The 17821-nt window shown below is 59.0% G+C and overlaps 2 protein-coding genes across 3 annotated transcripts; both read left to right on the top strand.

The window, feature by feature from the left end:
• The first annotated feature begins 561 nt into the window (after positions 1–561).
• On the top strand, positions 562–6694 carry GSC2 (goosecoid homeobox 2). Of its 2 annotated transcripts, XM_070516871.1 has the most exons (3): positions 562–2773; positions 2879–3132; positions 3716–6694. In XM_070516871.1, exons 1-3 carry the CDS (start codon positions 2518–2520, stop codon positions 3818–3820), a joined length of 615 nt encoding a protein of 204 aa, XP_070372972.1. In that variant the 5' UTR covers positions 562–2517; the 3' UTR covers positions 3821–6694. The 2 variants fall into 2 exon arrangements, 1 of the variants encoding a protein (XP_070372972.1); XR_011505675.1 differs by lacking the exon at positions 562–2773 and having other exon boundaries at positions 2990–3320.
• A 341-nt stretch (positions 6695–7035) lies between these two features.
• Positions 7036–17072, top strand: ESS2 (ess-2 splicing factor homolog). The gene is made up of 10 exons (XM_044775468.2): positions 7036–7245; positions 8211–8379; positions 8464–8565; positions 10532–10701; positions 10813–10930; positions 11233–11366; positions 12270–12372; positions 13566–13675; positions 15934–16049; positions 16519–17072. The coding sequence occupies exons 1-10, from the start codon at positions 7111–7113 to the stop codon at positions 16796–16798; spliced, it is 1437 nt and encodes a 478-aa protein (XP_044631403.2). The 5' UTR covers positions 7036–7110; the 3' UTR covers positions 16799–17072.
• Positions 17073–17821: the final 749 nt, after the last annotated feature.

The raw sequence follows: 17821 nt of genomic DNA, 5'->3' as shown, positions 1-17821 counted from the left end.
TTCTTTGGGTTTTGGAGGCAGCATGTTCTGCACTTGTGAATGCGGCCATGAGCCATTTTGGGGGTGATACAGAGCATGCCAGCTTTGAGTCAAGCCCAGAGCAGGAAAGGGGTCAGCAGCAGGTCTAGCTTTTGGCACAAGCAGCCCTGTGCCTGGCCCTGTGACCTGCCAGAGCCTGTGTAAAATGCTACAAAACAGAAAGATTTCACCTGGAGACTCTGGTAGGTTCCAGTGGGAGAGCGGCTGCTGGTGCCTCGATGCAGCAAGGTGGCTGAGTTTGAAGAGCAAGCATCCCAAGATGAGAGAGAGAGAAGCTGCACCTCCCAGCTGTGTGACCTGGCCTCAGAAATCAGGTAGTGTCTCTTCTGCTGCATTCTATGGGTCAGAAGAGAGTCCCTAAGCCGGCCCACGTTTAAGGAGAAGGGAATTCGATTCTACCTATTGAAGGGAAGAGTGTTAAAGAATTTGCTGCCATGTTTGAAAAGCACCACGGTGGGCCGCTTACCAAGGTGGGCTGGTGAAGAGATGGGTATACGCAGAGGTGGATGGGGGAGAGATGGTGCATTTAGAGATAGAGAGGTGTGTGGGTGACTCATTTATTAAGGTGTGGAAAATTAGGCAAGGGACAGATTTTGAGATCTTGAGTCTGTTCCGGGCATGGTGACTGGGAAATGTTTACTGGTGATGGAAATGGAGACCTGGAGCGTGTACTCGGAAGATGCTAGCCTGGAGCGGAGGGAGAGATCAGGCCGGAGGTATCAACTGGGGAGTCGTTATCATAGAGATGGTACCTGAAGCTTCAAGGCTGGAGGAAGTCACCAGGGGTGAGAATGAGGGCTGTGAGGAGGTGGGCTCAGCCTTCCTGACCACTGACCCTGTCGCCCCCATCCTAGTGGAACTCTGACTTTGATGGGAAGTGGACCCCCATTCGCCTCTCTGACCTAATGGTGAGCATACAGTTCTTGGAGGGAGGTCGGCTGGGAGAGGTTTCCATGGTCATCCAAAGGGACATGTGGGAAGAGATGGGAGGTCTGCAGCCATGGCAGCTATCCTGCAACCATGAGGCAGGGCCACTCGCAGAGGTGGTGGCTCCCTCACTGAGCCTCCAGATTAACAAGTCCTGGGCACCCTATATTGGGACTCTTGTGGCCGTAGTTGAGTCAGCAAGTTCTGTCACTTGAAGTCCAAAGTGTCTTCACGGATACCAGAGTGGAGTCAGGAAAGGAACCTGAGGAAGGGCTGGTGAGGTGAGAGGAGGGTGGGAATGTGTGTTGCCCTGGATCTGCACCCACCTTCCATGGAGCCCCGGTGTGCTAACATCTCACACATCCTAACTGGCTGAGCCCTGAGAGCGCCTGCAGTGAGGGCCCTCTTGTTATGCCCGTTTATAGACTGGGAAAACCAGGCACAGGGAAGTGGAGGAACCTATGGAAGGTCCCACAGCCAGGAAGTGACAGATGGGGTATAAAAGCCAGGCGGCTGTTGATCTGTCCTGCAAGCTGACCATATCTTTTCAGAGGTCCAGGGAAGAGGGCTGCAAGCAGAAGTCCTAGACGGCCGTCCAATGCTGCTTAACTGAAGATGGAACGGTCTTAACTATATTTGTCAAAGAGCAGGTCACCAGCAACGTTGGGTGGAATGACCTGGGGATGGCGCGGACAGAGCGGGACTGGCCTGGGCTGAAAAGTGAGGAGGTGGAGTCAGCTCTGAGCCCGGCCGGCCGTGAAGAAGGTGGGGCAGGAGTGTTCAATGTTTTGGGGGGATTCTGGGACATATAGGAAAGTAGGATGAGGGGCGGCTCCAGAGCACTGAGGGGCCTTGGATGGCTCAGGAAGGTTCCCTGACCCAGGAGAGAAGGCGGAGGATGAGGGGCACGGGGCAGCTGGGTTGCGAGTTTGGTGGTGACCGGAAGTAGCTTCGTGCCCGCGCCCTTATCTCCTCCAGGAAGCTGAGGACCAGGCTCTTAAGTGGTGGGATTACAAGGTTGCCGATGGCGTTGGGCCCCATTTGAGGTTGAAGCCCAGGAGTCTGGGGGCCAGGAGACTGCGAAGTTTGCGTGGGTTTCTCCAGACTTGCTCCTCTGCCTCGGTAGGGCCCCAAAGAGGACGAGGAGTCAGCCCTGACCCCGGTGGCTACCGGAGGAGAGGACCCAGGGGCCTGCCAGGGTCGGGGCGTCCTCGAGAAGGCTCCCCAAAGGCAGGGCGAGGATCGCCGGGTCCGGCGGGCAGTAGGCAGCGGTCCTCTGCCGCGTCCCCTGCCCGCGCGTTCTGCTAGTCCTGGCCAGACAGAAGGACGGACGCGGGGCACAGGTCTTCCTGCGGGCCCCCTCCCCGCGGCCCGCCCGGCCCCCACGCGCCGATGCAGAGCGAGATCGCCGCCGCCGCAATTGGGGATTAGCGCGCTCGTGGCGGGAGCGGCGGGATTAGCCCGCGTGGACTCGGCGCTCGGCCCGGGGATTACGGCGCGCGTCCCCCGACGTATATATTCCCGCGGCGGCGGCGGCGGGGCCGGGCCGGCATGGCAGCGGCGGGGGGTGCGGCGAGCCGAAGGGGCCCCGGGCAGCCCTGCCCCTTCTCCATCGAGCACATCCTCTCCAGCCTGCCGGAGCGCAGCGCCCCGGCCCGGGCCGCCCGCCCGCCGCAGCCCGCCGGCCGCCAGAGCCCTGCGGAGTCCGGCGAGCGCGAGGCGCCCGAGGCCGCGCCCTGCGCCTGCTGCTGCTGCTGCGGCCCCCGCGCGGCGCCCCGCGGGCCCTCGGAGGCAGCCGCCGGGCTGGGTGAGTGGGCGCGGGCGCGGGCGCGGGCGCAGGGGTCCTCGGGCGCGGCGCGGTGGTGCGGTGCGCGTTCTCCGTCCCGCGCCTCACCGCGCCCTCGCCCCGCAGGCGCGCGGCTGCCGTGGCCGCTGAGGCTGGGGCCCGCGGCGCCCTTGCCCTTGGCCGCGCCGACCGGAGGCTCGGGGGCGCTGCCCGGCGCGGGCGGCCCGGGCCCGCAGCGGCGCACGCGGCGCCACCGCACCATTTTCAGCGAGGAGCAGCTGCAGGCGCTGGAGGCGCTCTTCGTGCAGAACCAGTACCCCGACGTGGGCACGCGCGAGCGCCTGGCTGGCCGCATCCGCCTGCGCGAGGAGCGCGTGGAGGTGAGGGCCCGGCTGGCTGGACGGCGAGGGGGGCCGAAGGGCTCGCTGCCTTCCTCCTCCTTTTCCAAAGAAGGCCCTGGCGCGGGGGTCCCGTCGCGGCAGAGGGAGGGCGCGCAGGGCTAATTCCCGGCCGAGGGGCGGATGGGGCCAGGCACGTGCGGGAAAGTGTCGCTGGAACTGGAGGGGAGGTAAGGCTAGTTTTCTTCTCCTTTGTTTTAGACTTTTTTTCTCTTGATGGTAAATGAGGCGCACGTTCATGTTCCAGAGTTTGGGAAGCTCGGAAGAGCACAACGCTGCAGGAGGGGCGCCCTGGGCGCCACCTGGCGGAGGTGGGAGCGGGGTGGGAAGGGATGCAAAGGGTGGCTGGTCCGGTCGGAAAAGGGGTTTCGATTCCGCGGCCCGGCCACCGTCCCTATCTGCTGCTGCTAAGAGACGGTGGCGCGCGGCCGCTGCCTGGTGCCCTCCCCGCAGCCCTCATCCGCCCACACCCCGTCCGGAAGCCCCCTGACCGGTCCACCTATGGGAGCCCGGTGGGACGCGCGGGTCCTGGAGCTGGACCTGAGTAGTCCCTCCTTCTGCTCAGGTCTGGTTCAAGAACCGCCGGGCCAAGTGGCGACACCAGAAGCGCGCGTCAGCGTCCGCGAGGCTCCTGCCCGGACCCAAGAAACCCCCCAAGGAGAGCTGTTGATGGCTCTGGGAGCTCCTCCTGAGCTTGGCCGCGTCCTTTGGGGCCGGCTCAGAGAGTGGACAGACCAACTCGAAAAGGAGCTGAGAGAGGACACCAGCCTCTTGCCGTCTGCACAGCTTCCTGCATCCGGGAGCTAAGGCTCAACGCAGGAGCCCCTGTGCAGGAAAACAGATGTCTGTGTGTGTGTCCGTGCCCCGCCTGCCCCGCTAAAGGAAGGGAATCTGAGCATCTCCGTGCGTTCTCTTCCCAAATGGCTAGCGGGCAGGAGGACCCGGGAGAGCCCCTGGGGGCTGGGGGGGGCGGGGCACACAGCAGGTCAGTTTCCTCGTCCCGCCCACTGCACCCCCCGGACGGCGCTAACCCAGTCCCAGGACAGGACTCCCCCTTGTCAACACAGGATATCCAGAATCCCCTTCTTCCTGCTGGGGCGTGCTGGCTTCCGTCGTCTGCTCAGCGTGGACTTGGCCTCCTTGACGTGGCCTACAGCCCTCCCGCGGCAGGGAAGGGTGTCTGCATCCTGAGGTGGCTGCCACCTTGCAGGTCCTGGGCAGGGCCTCAGTGTCCAGACCTGTGGAATAAGAAAGTTGGGTGAGGTCGTCTCCAGAAGCCCCCTCCCCGCTCCTTAGTCCTGTGAGCCTTGTGCGGGTGCACAGAAACAAGCACTGCAGACACCAGGAAGGCAGTCGAGAGTCAAGGCCCCCCCGGGCTCCACCGCCACGTGCGCGGCCATGTCCGCTGGGACCTGCTGCTCTTCTCCTTTCCTGGGCGTGCTGGGCTGCCTTGTTTTGGGAGTACAGCCCAGTAAATCCTCAGTCCCTGTGCCAGGGTGCCCTCCAGCAGAGCAGACTGCCCCACACCATAGCCGGCCGCTGGGAGCCTGCACTAGCCTCTAGGTGCTGCTGGCCTGCTTCGCAGTTGGGCACCTTGGCCTCCTCCCTCTGGGGGATTTCCAAGCTCTGGTGTCTGCCTCTCTCACAGCAGTCAGTCTCTGCCATCCTGTGGGTCAAGAGGAGGTCTGACTGGGGAGACCTTCCCACTGCCTTGGAAAATGTCGGCTCTCCCCTCCATCATTCTGGCCCCAGGGTGAAGGACAGTGTGAAAACAGGGCTTCAGTTCCCCAAGTAGGCATACAGTGGGCCCAAGGCACCTAACACCCGCCTCATCTGGCTTAGGGACCTTGTTCTGCTTCCTCACAAGTCCTGGAGGGAATGGGGGGTATCTAGCAGGAGACACAGTCCATCCATAAAAGGTGCAGGAGCCAGGGCTGCAGCTCTGGGACCCTCCAAGGCTGGCCAGTTCAGATAACACTGAGTGGGTCTGGTGTCCCCGGCCAGGGCTGCCCTAACAATGCCCAGTGCCTCCAGGACAGCACCCCTCCCCTCACTCCCCAGGATGCACACTGTTGGCTGTCACAAGGCTTTTCTCCTTGACACTTGGCCTCATCCTTGGAGACTGCACAGTCAGCTTGCAGAGGCCCCCACAGGCTGTGACGCCCTCACCTTGCTAGGGTCCAAGGCCTGCACCCTCCTGTGCTGAGTGGCTGTCTGTCATTGTGTGGGAAAGCCATGATCACAGCTACACCTTCATGGGACCAGTGACTATGCTGCGCTCCTGATTTTTCTCCTTCCTTTCTAGCTCTTCCATGGTGGGCTCAACACAACAGCTGGCCATTAACGTAGGTGTCCTTGAGGCTGAGTCCCTCCCATCTCAAATTCTCCCTGGTTTCTCTCTTCCACCTTCAGCCTCTGATTCCCACGTCTCTGCCACCTTTACGTCTCCAGCCAGGCCTCTCCCCTGAGCTAGATGTTAATGTCCAACTGTCCCTTTGACTACTGCACCTGGAAGCCCACAGCAAGCTCTTCCCCTGCGCATGCTAGGTGCATGAGCCAGAGGGCTGGCACTCACCCCGAGCCCTCTGCTCCTCACCCACTGTGCCTAGGCCAACAGCAAGTTGATTTTACTTCCAAAACCAATCTCAGAATCTATTTTCTCTCAAGCTTCAACTGCGCAGCCTGATGAAAACTGCCATCATCTCTCACCTTGACCGCCAGCCGCCTCTAGTCTTGTCCACCTGCACCCACTCTGGTTTCTCTTTAATTCATTCTCCATGAAAGCCAGGGTGCAAGTTTGAACCTGCCTCTCCCCTGCATACGACACTCCAAGGCTTCCCATTGCTCCTAGAATAAAAACAGAACTCCTCACCATGACCCACGAGGCCCGGCGCAGCCTGGTCCTGCCCCTCTCGTGTCATCTTGCACCTAACTGCTCCTTGTACTGTGTGCATACCCAAAGGTCGTCTCCCTCCTACTGCTGGGCCTTTGCTCATGCTCTTCCCTCTCCACCTGATCAATGCCAGCTCATCTTTTGGATCTGCAACCACTTCCTGCCTGGGGCCACTTCTCCTGACTGCCCCCTCGGTAAGATTGCCGAAGTGCAAGCTCTTTTCTTGCTCCAGTGGCTGCGGTTTTGCAGTTGTCTGTGGGATGACCTAACTAGTGTCTGTCTAACCCATTTGGCTGTCAGTGCTGCAAGGGCAGGAACCGTCACCATGGAGGCCCCGGTGAGCCACGGAACGCCTGCCTATTGTACTAAATCATTCCAGGGCAAATCTTTCTTCTCTGACGAAATTCGCAACCTCCTTTTGGGAAGAAATGATCACTCCTGAAGAATGCTTAGGCAACCTACTGGTCCACTTCAGTGAGAATTAGCCCTCTTCTGGAAAGCCCACTCTGGAATCCAGGGACTTAATAATTTTTGACCAGACATTTCTTTATTGAGCCATCGTATTTTTCTTTTTTCTTTTGTTAAATAAATATTGAGAAAGAATTATGTTAGGATTCTTTTCTTGCATAAAGTTTGAATAAAAGCTTTGAAACTCGTATATAACCAAATTTCCTGAAGAGTGTGTTTTTCTTAATAACGTAGAAGCACATGCAGTGATTATTTGCGAGAAACTGGAATTCCAAGGCCTTTCAATTCCTCAGTGCAGGAATTTTTCACGATTAGCTTGAACGACACGCCCCTTAGCCACCCCCCACCCACCACCACCACCACAGCGCCCCCTCGTGCTCACAAGCCCGGATACGCAAGACTAGAGCGGGGCGGGAGGAAGACTACAACTCCCACAAAGCTCAAGGCTCGTAGTGACGTTAGTACGGAGCGCGAGCCGGCCTTTTAAAACGCGCTCTCCCATTGGCCAACTGTTGGAAGCGCCTGCGCAGGGAATGGGTCCCGCCCTCCTCCCGACCCTGTGACGCGCCTGCGCCTGCCGAGGGGGTCCTGGGATAGGGATGGAGACGCCCGGTGCTTCAGCCCGGGATGTGTTGCTCCCGGTCGCGTCCGGGTCCCGGCGGAAGCGCGCGGCCGGGGAGGCCAGAGCTGCGACGAGCAAGCAGCGGGTCCTGGACGAGGAAGAGTACATCGAGGTAAGACCTCGGTGCAGAAGCCGGTGACTTCTGGGTCCCTCCTCCGCCTCGCACTCTTTTAGGGTCGGGGTCCTCCCGTCCCCTTCTGGAGGCAGAGCGGCCCAAGTCCCTGCCCTTGGGCTGTGGACAGTCCCCAGAGCCAAATAAGCAGAGTGCGGAGGAGGTGCCCTTGATGGGGGAAGCACCGCAGTGTTGTCGGGGAAGAGAGGGGGCGGCTCTGTTTGTATGTGGTGCGGTTCAGGGAAATAAGGCGCGAGGTTGACAGGCTGGGAACATGGTGGCAGAGAAGATTTTCTAGAGAGTAGTAATAGCAAGTGCAAAGGCTGGGCCTGGAAACAGGCTGCGATGGTGGCGGCATCATTTAGTGAGTGCGCCTCACTCGCAGTGGGTAGGTGTTAATCCTACCGCCCACATGCTGAAGCCGAGGAGCTGGCTCAGGAACTGGAGGAAGTCAGTTTGGTTTTGGACTGGTTATGTTTGGGAAGCCTCTAGGGTATGCAAGCAGCGGGCAGCCGGATGCACAGATGTGCAGCTCAGGAGCAACGTCTGGCTGGAGGGGCAGACTTGGGACTCTCAACCGGTTGGGGGGGTGGTGTGAGTGGCTGAAATCGCCTGGGAAAAGAGTTCAGGTTGGAGATAGATCATAGGTGGAATGAAGGTGGTAACACCCACATTGGTCCAGCTAGTGTGGAGGTGGAGTCGGCAAAAGAAAATGAGAATGACCATTTAGTGATGGGAGAGAGAAGGGTTGCATGGAAATCAGAGGAGTGTTTAGTAATGTTAGATGTTGCAGCAAGGCCACATGAGATGTTCGTCCTCCTTAGAACGGGCCCCTAAGCTCTGGGGATCACCTGGCCAGGCAGAAGTTGGGGGTCAGCAAGGGCCTTAGCATGTACATCAGTAGAGTGGGGGGGGGGGGGCGCCCAGGTAGCAGCTCTAACTTTTATCCTGATCTCTCGTGGCAGGGCCTACAGGCGGTCATCCAGAGGGACTTCTTTCCCGATGTGGAGAAGCTGCAGGCACAGAAGGAGTACTTGGAGGCTGAGGAGAATGGAGACCTGGAACGGATGCGCCAGATTGCCATCAAGTTTGGCTCTGATCTGGGCAAGATGTCCCGAGAGCCCCCACCGCCCTGTAAGAGGACTCCTGTGGGTGGCAGAGAGAGGAATTCCTGCTGAGCTCAGGCCCATTACATCACCACACCCTCTCTTCCCTCAGATGTGACTCCAGCCACATTTGAAACCCCTGAGGTGCACACAGGCGCTGGAGTGGTGGGCAATAAGCCCCGAGGCCGGGGCCGAGGCCTGGAGGATGGTGACGGTGAGTGAGCACCCTCTGGGACACACAGTTGGGACTGCCTGGGAATCTCATTCTGTAAGGCTCTGGGGGGGTCCATAGGCAGGTCATGTCTTGTCCCTGAGAGGTCTCCTTGCCTAAATGGCAACCTGGGGGGTCAAAGAGCTCTGGTCTAGGAAGCAGAAGACCTGGGTCCAGCTCCCAAACATCGGGCAATCCTCTGAGCCTCCAGCCCTCCTCTGTGGAATGGAAATCTCACCACTTCTCTCACTGGCCTGCTCACTGTGTGCAACCCTCCACCCAGTGGGCTCCATGGGCCTGGGAGGGCTCCTTTCCTCACTGTCTCCTTAAGATGCCTCAGGGCCTCTGCACTTGTGTCTTCTGAGTGGGTCACTCCCCTGGATAACTGCATGGCTTCCTCCTTCTCCTCCTTCAGTTCTCTGCTTGGGGGTGGCCCATGCAGAGAATCCCTTCCTGACCTCCCAGTGTAAAGTCACATCGCCCTGATCGCCCTGGTGCTTTGTGCCTTCCCGCCTGGTTTCGTTTTCTCAGGACATGGCACTTAGAAAGGCATTTCGTTTTTTCATTGTCTCTCCCCGCCACGAGAACAGGTTCTGTGTCTTGCTTCCATCTGTATGCTTTGCATCTAGAACCCCGTGTGGTGTGTTATGGAACTTCCAGAAATACGTGCGTGGAACAAATGAACGAGTTGTCTGCTTCCATGTGTTTGCTGGGGTGCGTGATCCATCCTAACTTTACGAGGGCGTCTCTCTAGGAAGGAGCGTTCTGAGCCCTGTTGAACCCAGGCGTACCGCGTGCTCCTGGCCTTCCACACGGGCATCACTGTTCCCGTCGGTAGTAGGACGTCAGTGCCCATACAGATGGACAAGACGCGTTCTCTACTAGATCCTAGTCTGTGATGTGCTGTACTAACACAGATGGCCTGTGTGCTCACACAGACATGGTGTTATTTGTTTTAAAACCTGGCTGTTTCTGCCAATAACACGGTCCATCACGTTGGGTCCTTGGAGCCTGATTCTCCATGGCAATATGACGCAGGCCTCACAGGCAATATGCAGGTTGTTTTCCTTCAAATTCCCCGTACTTGTCAGTAAGTACAGGATCCTTTCAGCAACCTAAGTGGTAGGTACCATCGTCATTCACAGGCTCAGGCGAGGAAACCGAGGCTTCGGAAGGCTGTAACTTCTGCAGGTCTCAGAGCTGGTGGTGGTGGAATGGGGTTTGAGTCCTCATCTTTTTGACCCCGGCTCTTGAACTTTTAGCTGATGTGCCTTGTGCACAGCCTAGTGGGTAGTAGATGGTTAAGACTGTCACTAGGGTGGAAGAAAAGGCTCTCCTCCCCGTGGCCCCACTGAAGTCTGTACCGCCGTGTGCAGTGTGATAGCAGCACCTCAGTGGGGATGCCTTCAGTGGTGGTGCGGGGGCTAGGGGGGCTGCCGGACTGTGGCCCCGTGCCTGTGAGGCTCTATCCTGAGCACCAGATCATACGGGCTCCCTGCCGTCAGGGTCCACTAGCAGGTCAAGAGGCTTAGGTGATAGCCCCCCACCTGTAGCACAGGTTCCAGGAAGGGAGGAGCAGGCAGGGGAAGGAGGTCCTGGGATGGAGGGGAGCCCGGGGCTGTGGAGGCCGGGCCTCCACGACTGGCACCATTTTGCCAAGGGAGACACACAGTGATGTCCTGCTCTTTGTCTAACACCTGGATAGACCCCTTCCAGTGCAACAGATTGCACACTTGGCATCCAGCAGATGAGGAGAGCCCCTGAGGGCTCCCTGGGCAGTTGGGGTGGGATGATTCCACTCCCAGGTAGGGAGATGTCTGGCAGCGTGCCCTCTCAGGGACAGACGTGGGGTCGGGGGGAGGGTTCCAGCCCTGCTTGTGGGGTGCTGCGGTTCCCAGGACTGACTGACTGCAAAGTGGTGTTTGTGTCGTTTGTGGTTCTGTGTCACCCACCCTGCACCCCTGAGCAGGAGAGGCTGGTGAGGAGGAAGAGAAGCAGCCCCTGCCCAGCCTGGATGTCTTCCTGAGCCGGTACACAAGCGAGGACAACGCCTCCTTCCAGGAGATCATGGAGGTGGCCAAGGAGAAGAGTCGGGCACGCCACGCCTGGCTCTACCAGGCCGAGGAGGAGTTTGAGAAGGTTGCTCTGGGTGTGGGGGCGTAGGCGCCCTCTGTTGGGGTGGGGGAGTCCCAGGGCCAGGGCACAGTGCCTGGGGCTTCTCTGACCCTCACTTTTACCCCTGTGATGCAGAGGCAGAAAGATAATCTTGCACTCCCATCAGCAGAGCACCAAGCCATCGGGAGCGGCCAGGCTGGCGTGGAGACCTGGAAGTACAAGGCCAAGAACTCCCTCATGTACTACCCAGAGGGTGAGCAGGCGGCATTGTCAGACTGTGTGTTTGGACCTGGCCTTCAGGCTGGTGTGTCTGTGCCTCCTTGCATCCTGGGCCTTGGAGGGGTCCTAGTCTGTCACAGGGCGGGTGTGTGAAGTTGGCAAGAGAGTGAGGCCCTCCCCAGCATCGTTAAGTTCTGCCATGTGGAGACTGAACTGGGCTTTGTGCTTCTGGTCAGCGGGGAGTGACTTGGCCTGTCCCTCAGGCCCTGAGCATGGGGCTGAGTGGGGCTGACTGACCCCTCTGATGCCTGCTGCCATCTCTTCTCCATCTGCCAGGCGTCCCTGATGAAGAGCAGCTGTTTAAGAAGCCCCGGCAGGTGGTGCATAAGAATACTCGCTTCCTCAGGGACCCCTTCAGCCAGGCCCTGAGCAGGTCCCAGCTGCAGCAGGCTGCTGCCCTCAATGCCCAGGTGAGTGATGGGGGCCACAGGGGGCCGGCTGTGGGTAGGCACAGCCTCCCTGATCTTGGCTGCTCCTTTTTAAATTAGGACCATTCTTGGGCTTGGTGGAGCTCAGCACTGCAGGACTGTTTGGGGCCCCTGTGTGGCAAGGTCCTGAATCTTTTCTCAGTCCGTCTGAGTGTTCACTGGGGCGCTGTTTTGATCAGACACATTCTGTGGGTCCAGATCTGTGCCAGCTCCCTTGGTGGGCAAGGGCATGAGAGAAGAGAGTTTGCTGAGAGTCTGAATAGTCTGGCCAGCCCCACACTCATGTACCAGGCAGCGCTGCGGGGGGCAGACAGTGGGGTGGGCAGTCTGTGGTGGGGAGGCTGGGGAGCCAGCAAGTGCCAGAAGGGAGCCTGGCCCAGAGCGTAGGTGGGGCTTGGCATGGCAGAGAGCAGAGGTCTGAGCCCGGGAGCAAGATAATGGGGGCTGTGCATCTGTGCCTCCTGTGGTCACGGAACCGAAGCCTGGGAGGCCGGAGGTGGGAAGACAGTTTGGAAGTTCTCATAGGTGCCCTGTGGGAGCGATGGCAGAGCACGGGCACCATAGTCGATGTGGTCCCTGCGGGGGCTAGAAGCCAGTAGCCCTGAAAGTAGCCAATGTGGGTGTGGCCTGAGGCCAAGGGCCCAGCCCTGCCCTGCGTGGAAGGAGGGGGAGCTCCCCTTGCTTGGACGTCACTTTGTCAGGTCTTCCAGGTCTCTGTGGGGGCCAGGGGCCTCCTCTCTTTCCTCAAGGGGGCTACTAGCCCCAGGGCCCCACTCTGCCCGAGGAGGGGAGTGTTCCCAGTGTGTTCCTGTGCACCTGCCTGTCAGCCAGCTGGGGAGAGTGGGCTCAGGAGGCCTCTGACACCAGCCTCTCTGCTTGTTCCAGCACAAACAGGGCAAGGTGGGCCCCGACGGCAAGGAGCTGATCCCCCAGGAGTCCCCCCGAGTGGGCGGATTTGGATTTGTTGCCACCCCTTCTCCTGCCCCTGGTGAGACATGTGCCCACTGGCAAGCTGGCCTGCCAACGGGACTGCCTGGGGGTGGTAGGCCCTAGGTCTGCCCCACACCTCATGTGACTCAGGGCCCAGTGTCCCATCTGTGCAAGGACAGGGCTGGACTCAGGCAGTCCCAACCTGAGATGTGTGGGGCCCCGCCCATTTAGCTAGGCAGTCTCCATGCTTCACTCTAAGCTCAGCCCGACAGACTGGGTGTGCTAGGGGCTGGGGGTGTTGGCTCTGCTGGACGTACTGGCTCTGGCGGGCCTGCAGAGTGGTGTAGAGGGGGGGTGGCCCTTTGCCATGATTAGCAGTGAGGGCAGTGTAATCCAGTGGGCTGCCAGGCAGTGGCTTCTTGTTCTGGACACATGCACGAAGCCAAGCCACAGTCTGCAGGAAGTTGGGTGCACCTGTGGCCTTGGAGTGGCGAGGGGGGCTGGCCCATATTGGGTGGGCAAGATGGGCCTGAGGGGCACTGCAGGGCCGTGTGCCCCTCCCTTAGGCCACTTGCCTCCTGCCACTGGCCTGGCTTGGGCTCAGTGTCCCCATTCGTCCTGGGGTAACATGTCCTAGTTCTGGGTCTCACGTCAGCAGGTGTGCGGGGCTTATAAGCCTAAATCCCGAGAGCACTGTAGGGTGGGGGCTCAGGAGGCACAGAAGCCTTGAGGACAGTGTTATGGTGCAATGGTGTTTGTCTTTCCTCCCACACGTTGGCTTCTGCACCCTGGGGTGCTGGTTGCTGTGTGCAGGCCAGGGCATGTGGAGGTACCACAGATTTGCCCAGGGTCTTTGGAGGTTTGGGAGCTCTGGAAATCCCCGAGTGTCTTCTCCCTTGGGGTGGGGTGTCACCAGTGACCTCTAGGAGGCTCCCCTGGCCCTGTGCTAAGATGCAGGCCTAGCTGACCCAGTCCAGCTTCTCTGGGGGAGCCTACCTCCCCCAGGATAAGCCCCCTGGCTGTAGGGGTCTGGGCCTGCCCTGGGCCCACAGTGGCCTTGGCGTTTACTTCTCACAGGGCAGAGGTGCCAGGGTTCTGGAGTCCTGGGGAAGGAGAGAGGGTCAGCTGCCAGCCTTGCTGTTTGTTAGTTGGGGCATGCACAGGGGGAATGGCTGTGGCAGGAGGGAGGGCCTGGGTGGTGCCCCAATCTGGTCCCCTAGCCTGAGGTGGCTGTCGGCTCTCCATCCACAGGTGTGAACGAGTCCCCACTGATGACCTGGGGGGAGGTAGAGAACACACCCTTAAGAGTCGAAGGATCAGAAACCCCCTACGTAGACAGGACGCCGGGACCAGCTTTCAAGGTGGGTTGTGGTGAGGAGAGCCTGAGTGGGACCCCAAAAGGACGCATGGCCTTGTGAGTACCTGTAGCTCAATGCACAGAGATATGTCCAGTTGCCATCAGTTAAAGCAGGGCCGACTGGTGGGCCGGGCTGCATCCTAGGCTGCACCCTTTTGTGGACACCGTGCTTCTAAGAATGGGACAAGGGCAATGAGGGCAGGTGTGGGTGGATGAGTGGGTGTGTCAAGGGTGGGACCAAGGCACCAAGGCAGGGGGCGGCTGTGGCCTTCTGAGCCTGCAGGCCCGAAGGATGGGGCTGTTCAAAGATGAGGGGCAGTCTCAGAGGTAGGCCAGGACTTCCAACTACACTGCAGCCCTGAGGGTCAGGAAGGGTCCCAGAACCTCAGTGTTCCGTGGGACATGGTTTGTGTCCTCAGAAGGGCTGTGTGCTTGCAGAGAGAGCCCTCTTGCAGAGATCTGGGTGGCCCAGGATGGCATGGGTAAGTGGGTAGACAGGTAGGGCCCTGGAGAGGTGTGGGGAAAGCAAGCTGCTCAGGTCTGCACCAGTTTGTTGGGGGAACTGAGTGACTGGCATAATTTGGGAGGGGAAGGAAGAGAGGTCCCCAAAAATTGGGAGCTTGCAGTCCTGTTCTCCAGGTGCTGGGCTGCTGCCTGTGTTGGCTGTGGAGTGTGGGGAGATCAAGGGAGGCAGAGGCTGGTGGTGTCGCAGAGATAAAGGGTGCGGGATTACATCATCTGCTTTGAAAGCCCCGAGTCAGGCATGGAGTCTGGAATTAGCATAGAAGGTCTGTGTGGGAGCTGGGTCAGAGGCCATTTTGAACTAGTCCTTCAAACACTGGCAGCAGTGAGTTTGAAATGCAATGGAAAAAGAGACATTCACTCACTGTAGCATCAGAAATGTAGAGTAACTAGGAATAACCTAGCTTTTGTAAAGAAAGTGCAAACTTAGGGAAGGAGACCATTGCCACTGGCCGTGCGTGAAGACGTGGGCCCCAGGGTGGCGCTGCTCACCCTGCCTGAGTAGGTCAGAGGCTGACGTGTCCAGACAGAGTGGACATGGAGTCTTTTGGTACCTTGGTTCTAAAATTTGTCTGGGATGCGAGGGTAACCAAGAAAAACTTGCTAGAGGAATAATGGGGCAGCACGTGTGCTGTCATAGTGAAGCACCCCAGGAGGCTGTAGGTGTGTCAGCTCGTGCCACTGACCTGGGAACCACAGTCAGTAGGAAAGGGGAGATTCCAAAAGAAGCCGTAGTCTGAGGCAGAATTGAGGCTGTGTTAGAGGTGACCAGTTCAAGCGGTGCTGAGTAGCAGTTTTGGAAATGAAGTAGACCAGGTCCTTAATACGCATAGCAAAGTGAATTCTAGAAAGTTGGAAAGGCTGAATTTGAAGACAGTGAATGTAAGACAATTAGGAGAAAATAACAGTCATTGTTTAATCTGATCTCAAGGCGGGAAGGACCCAAAAGCAAAGGGAGGCGCCACAGAGGAGGTGGTGGCTAGGTTACACTACCTGAAAATGACAGGCGTCAGCACAGCGGGAAATGCACACGTAGATAAAAGTAAGAGCAAATAGCTGAAATTTGGATGGCATAGCTTAGTATGATCTGCACAGATAAAGCTCCCGTGAGTTAAAAATGCAAACCAAAACACCAAGATAAGCATCTAAATAGAAAAACATCTTGAGGGGCCGGCCCCGTGGCTGAGTGGTTAAGTTCGCGCGCTCCGCTGCGCCGGCCCCAGTGTTTCACCTGTTCAAATCCTGGCCGTGGACATCACCGGTCATCAGGCCACGCTGAGGCGGTGTCCCACATGCCACAACTACAAGGACCCACAACTAAGAATATATAACTATGTACCAGGGGGCTTTGGGGAGAAAAAGGAACAAATAAAATCTTTAAAAAAAAAAAATCTTGACAAGTTCTCAGAAGAGCTACAGAAGGTTGATGAAGGCAGAAGGCTGTTCACTGTGGCCATCAGAGGGAAGCAGATTAAAACAAGACCTTCTTTTCGTAGAAGATTGTCAGGTTCCTGACTCGGCAGTGCTGGCCTTGAGAGGAACGCAAGGACAGACGGGAGAGCTGGGCCCTTGGCAGATGGACAGCTCAGGCAGGCTGGTTGGGGGCTTTCAGGGGGCTTTTAGGGGAGGCAGCCAGTGAGTTGTTGGGATTGTATGGGCCACAGGAAGAGGCAGGCACTCCCAGCAGCAAGGGCCTGCCTGGCTCATGGCAGGGGCACCCACACACCTACTGCCTTCTAGATCTTGGAGCCAGGCCGCAGGGAGCGGCTAGGGCTGAAGATGGCCAACGAGGCTGCTGCCAAGAACCGGGCCAAGAAGCAGGAGGCCTTGCGGAGAGTGACAGAGAACCTGGCCAGGTGAGGGGCGCCTGACCTGCGTGGGGGGTCTCTCCCTGCTCTTGTTCGGCACCACCCCCATGCAGTGTGGACGCATGGTCTGCAGGGCAGGCCGAGGGGTTCTGTGGTAGTCCTGTGGCAGCTCCGCTGATCCGGAGCATGACCTCGTGTGAACCAGGACACAGGGCTCTTCTCTGTCTTTTTTTCAACCTCCTCCCTGGCATGTCCCCAAGAGGCCCGTTGTCCCACTGTGAGCTCCTCTCAGCCCTGTGGACGCAGGTGTTATCATTCCCCTCGGAGAAAATTGGGTCTAGTCCCACAGCCAAGGGCAGCACCACCACTTAACCTCAAGTTTGGCCTCACTGCTGTGTGCCGGGCTGTCCAATGTCCTGAGCCCAGAATGACCACAGGTCTCCTGTCCCTCTTCCTGCCACCAGTGGTGCTCAGTCCGGCCTAATCCTGCCTCTCTTGCTCACTCCTTCCACCCCAGCCTCACGCCCAAAGGCCTGAGCCCGGCCATGTCCCCAGCTCTGCAGCGCCTCGTGAGCAGGACGGCCAGCAAGTACACAGACCGGGCCCTGCGGGCCAGTTACACACCATCCCCAGCACGCCCAACCCACCTCAAGACCCCTGCCGGCGGGCCCCAAACCCCCACAAGCACACCGGCTCCTGGCTCTGCTACACGCACCCCCCTCAGCCAGGACCCAGCCTCCATCACGGACAACCTGCTGCAGCTCCCTGCCCGGCGCAAAGCCTCAGACTTCTTCTAGGGCCAAGCCTGGGCTGGGCCCATGGAAGCTTTGTGGAGCCTGCAGGGCAGCTGTCCACCCAGCAGAGGACTCCAGCCTTCTGGGGACCCAGGCCCAGGCCAAAAGCAGCAACTATCCGAGGAACTACAGAAGAAGAGTGCCGTGCCACAGCCAGGCTGGCACAGGACTCGCTGCCTTCTTGGGGTGCCTCCCAGGGCTTTGCCGATACTGTTTTCTGTGGAACCCCTGCCTGTTTCTGTTTCACCGTCATTAAAGAACACCTCTTGCTCTCTGACGGGCTGCCTTTCCATCCTGCTGCCAGCACAGCCCTTGGGCTGCCCTGGGGCCTGCATCGTGGTCTCAGGACTGCAGGCCTCCTGGGGAGGAAGCTGCTGGATGGCGTAACCCTTGAGGGCCAGGGTGTCTGGCCTTTCCCGCCACCTCCTGCAGTTCTTTCTGTGGCACCCCGGGCTTGGAACTTGCCTTCTGAGCTGAGCTCACAGCTTGGTTCCGCCCAGGCCACCCAAGTTCTTTCTGCTCCTCTGAGGGTAGGACAGAGCCTTGGAAGTTGTACCCGCCGGGCTCAGCTGGGGCTCTGGGCCCAGGTCTGCAGCCTTCCCAGGCAGATTGGCATGTGTGGTTTGCTGGTGACAGGGCTGTGTGGGTCCTACATATGAGGTCACACCCCTGCATGAGGTACCTTCTCGGTGGCCTCACCATCACCTGCACCTGCTCCCAGCTCAGGTCGGGCAGGGCTCTCTCCACCTGCTCTTCTCTCTCCCAGTGCTCCAGGCCCTGCCTGACACATGCTGCAGTGTCACCAGCCTCACTTCACTGTCACTCCCACCAGCAGGAGCTCCAGATGACTGTACCCTGGGCCATGGTGTCAAAACCAGTGGGGCTAAGAGTGCCCGGTGCACCATGGCTCAGCACTTGCCTGAGGGCCTGAGGGTATTGGTGCCTGAGCCCCAAGAGGCCCAGGGCCAGCTGCTTCACATGGAGGTGGGGCCCTGCACTAGGGGCGCAGCTGGCCCCAAGACCATG

The sequence above is a fragment of the Equus asinus genome, chromosome 8 (assembly GCF_041296235.1).
Source record: "Equus asinus isolate D_3611 breed Donkey chromosome 8, EquAss-T2T_v2, whole genome shotgun sequence".
Classification (NCBI taxonomy): Eukaryota; Metazoa; Chordata; class Mammalia; order Perissodactyla; family Equidae; genus Equus; species Equus asinus.
This window is presented reverse-complemented; position numbering and strand designations above follow the sequence as displayed.

Excerpts from the sequence above, each read along its gene's own strand:
- ESS2 (XM_044775468.2), top strand. The coding sequence starts at position 7,111 with ATGGAGACGCCCGGTGCTTCAGCCCGGGATGTGTTGCTCCCGGTCGCG. Across the intron at positions 7,246-8,210 it reads ACGAGGAAGAGTACATCGAG|GGCCTACAGGCGGTCATCCA; the intron begins GTAAGACCTCGG and ends CTCTCGTGGCAG. Across the intron at positions 11,367-12,269 it reads CTGCTGCCCTCAATGCCCAG|CACAAACAGGGCAAGGTGGG; the intron begins GTGAGTGATGGG and ends TGCTTGTTCCAG.
- GSC2 (XM_070516871.1), top strand. The coding sequence starts at position 2,518 with ATGGCAGCGGCGGGGGGTGCGGCGAGCCGAAGGGGCCCCGGGCAGCCC. Across the intron at positions 2,774-2,878 it reads GGAGGCAGCCGCCGGGCTGG|GCGCGCGGCTGCCGTGGCCG; the intron begins GTGAGTGGGCGC and ends CTCGCCCCGCAG. Across the intron at positions 3,133-3,715 it reads TGCGCGAGGAGCGCGTGGAG|GTCTGGTTCAAGAACCGCCG; the intron begins GTGAGGGCCCGG and ends CCTTCTGCTCAG.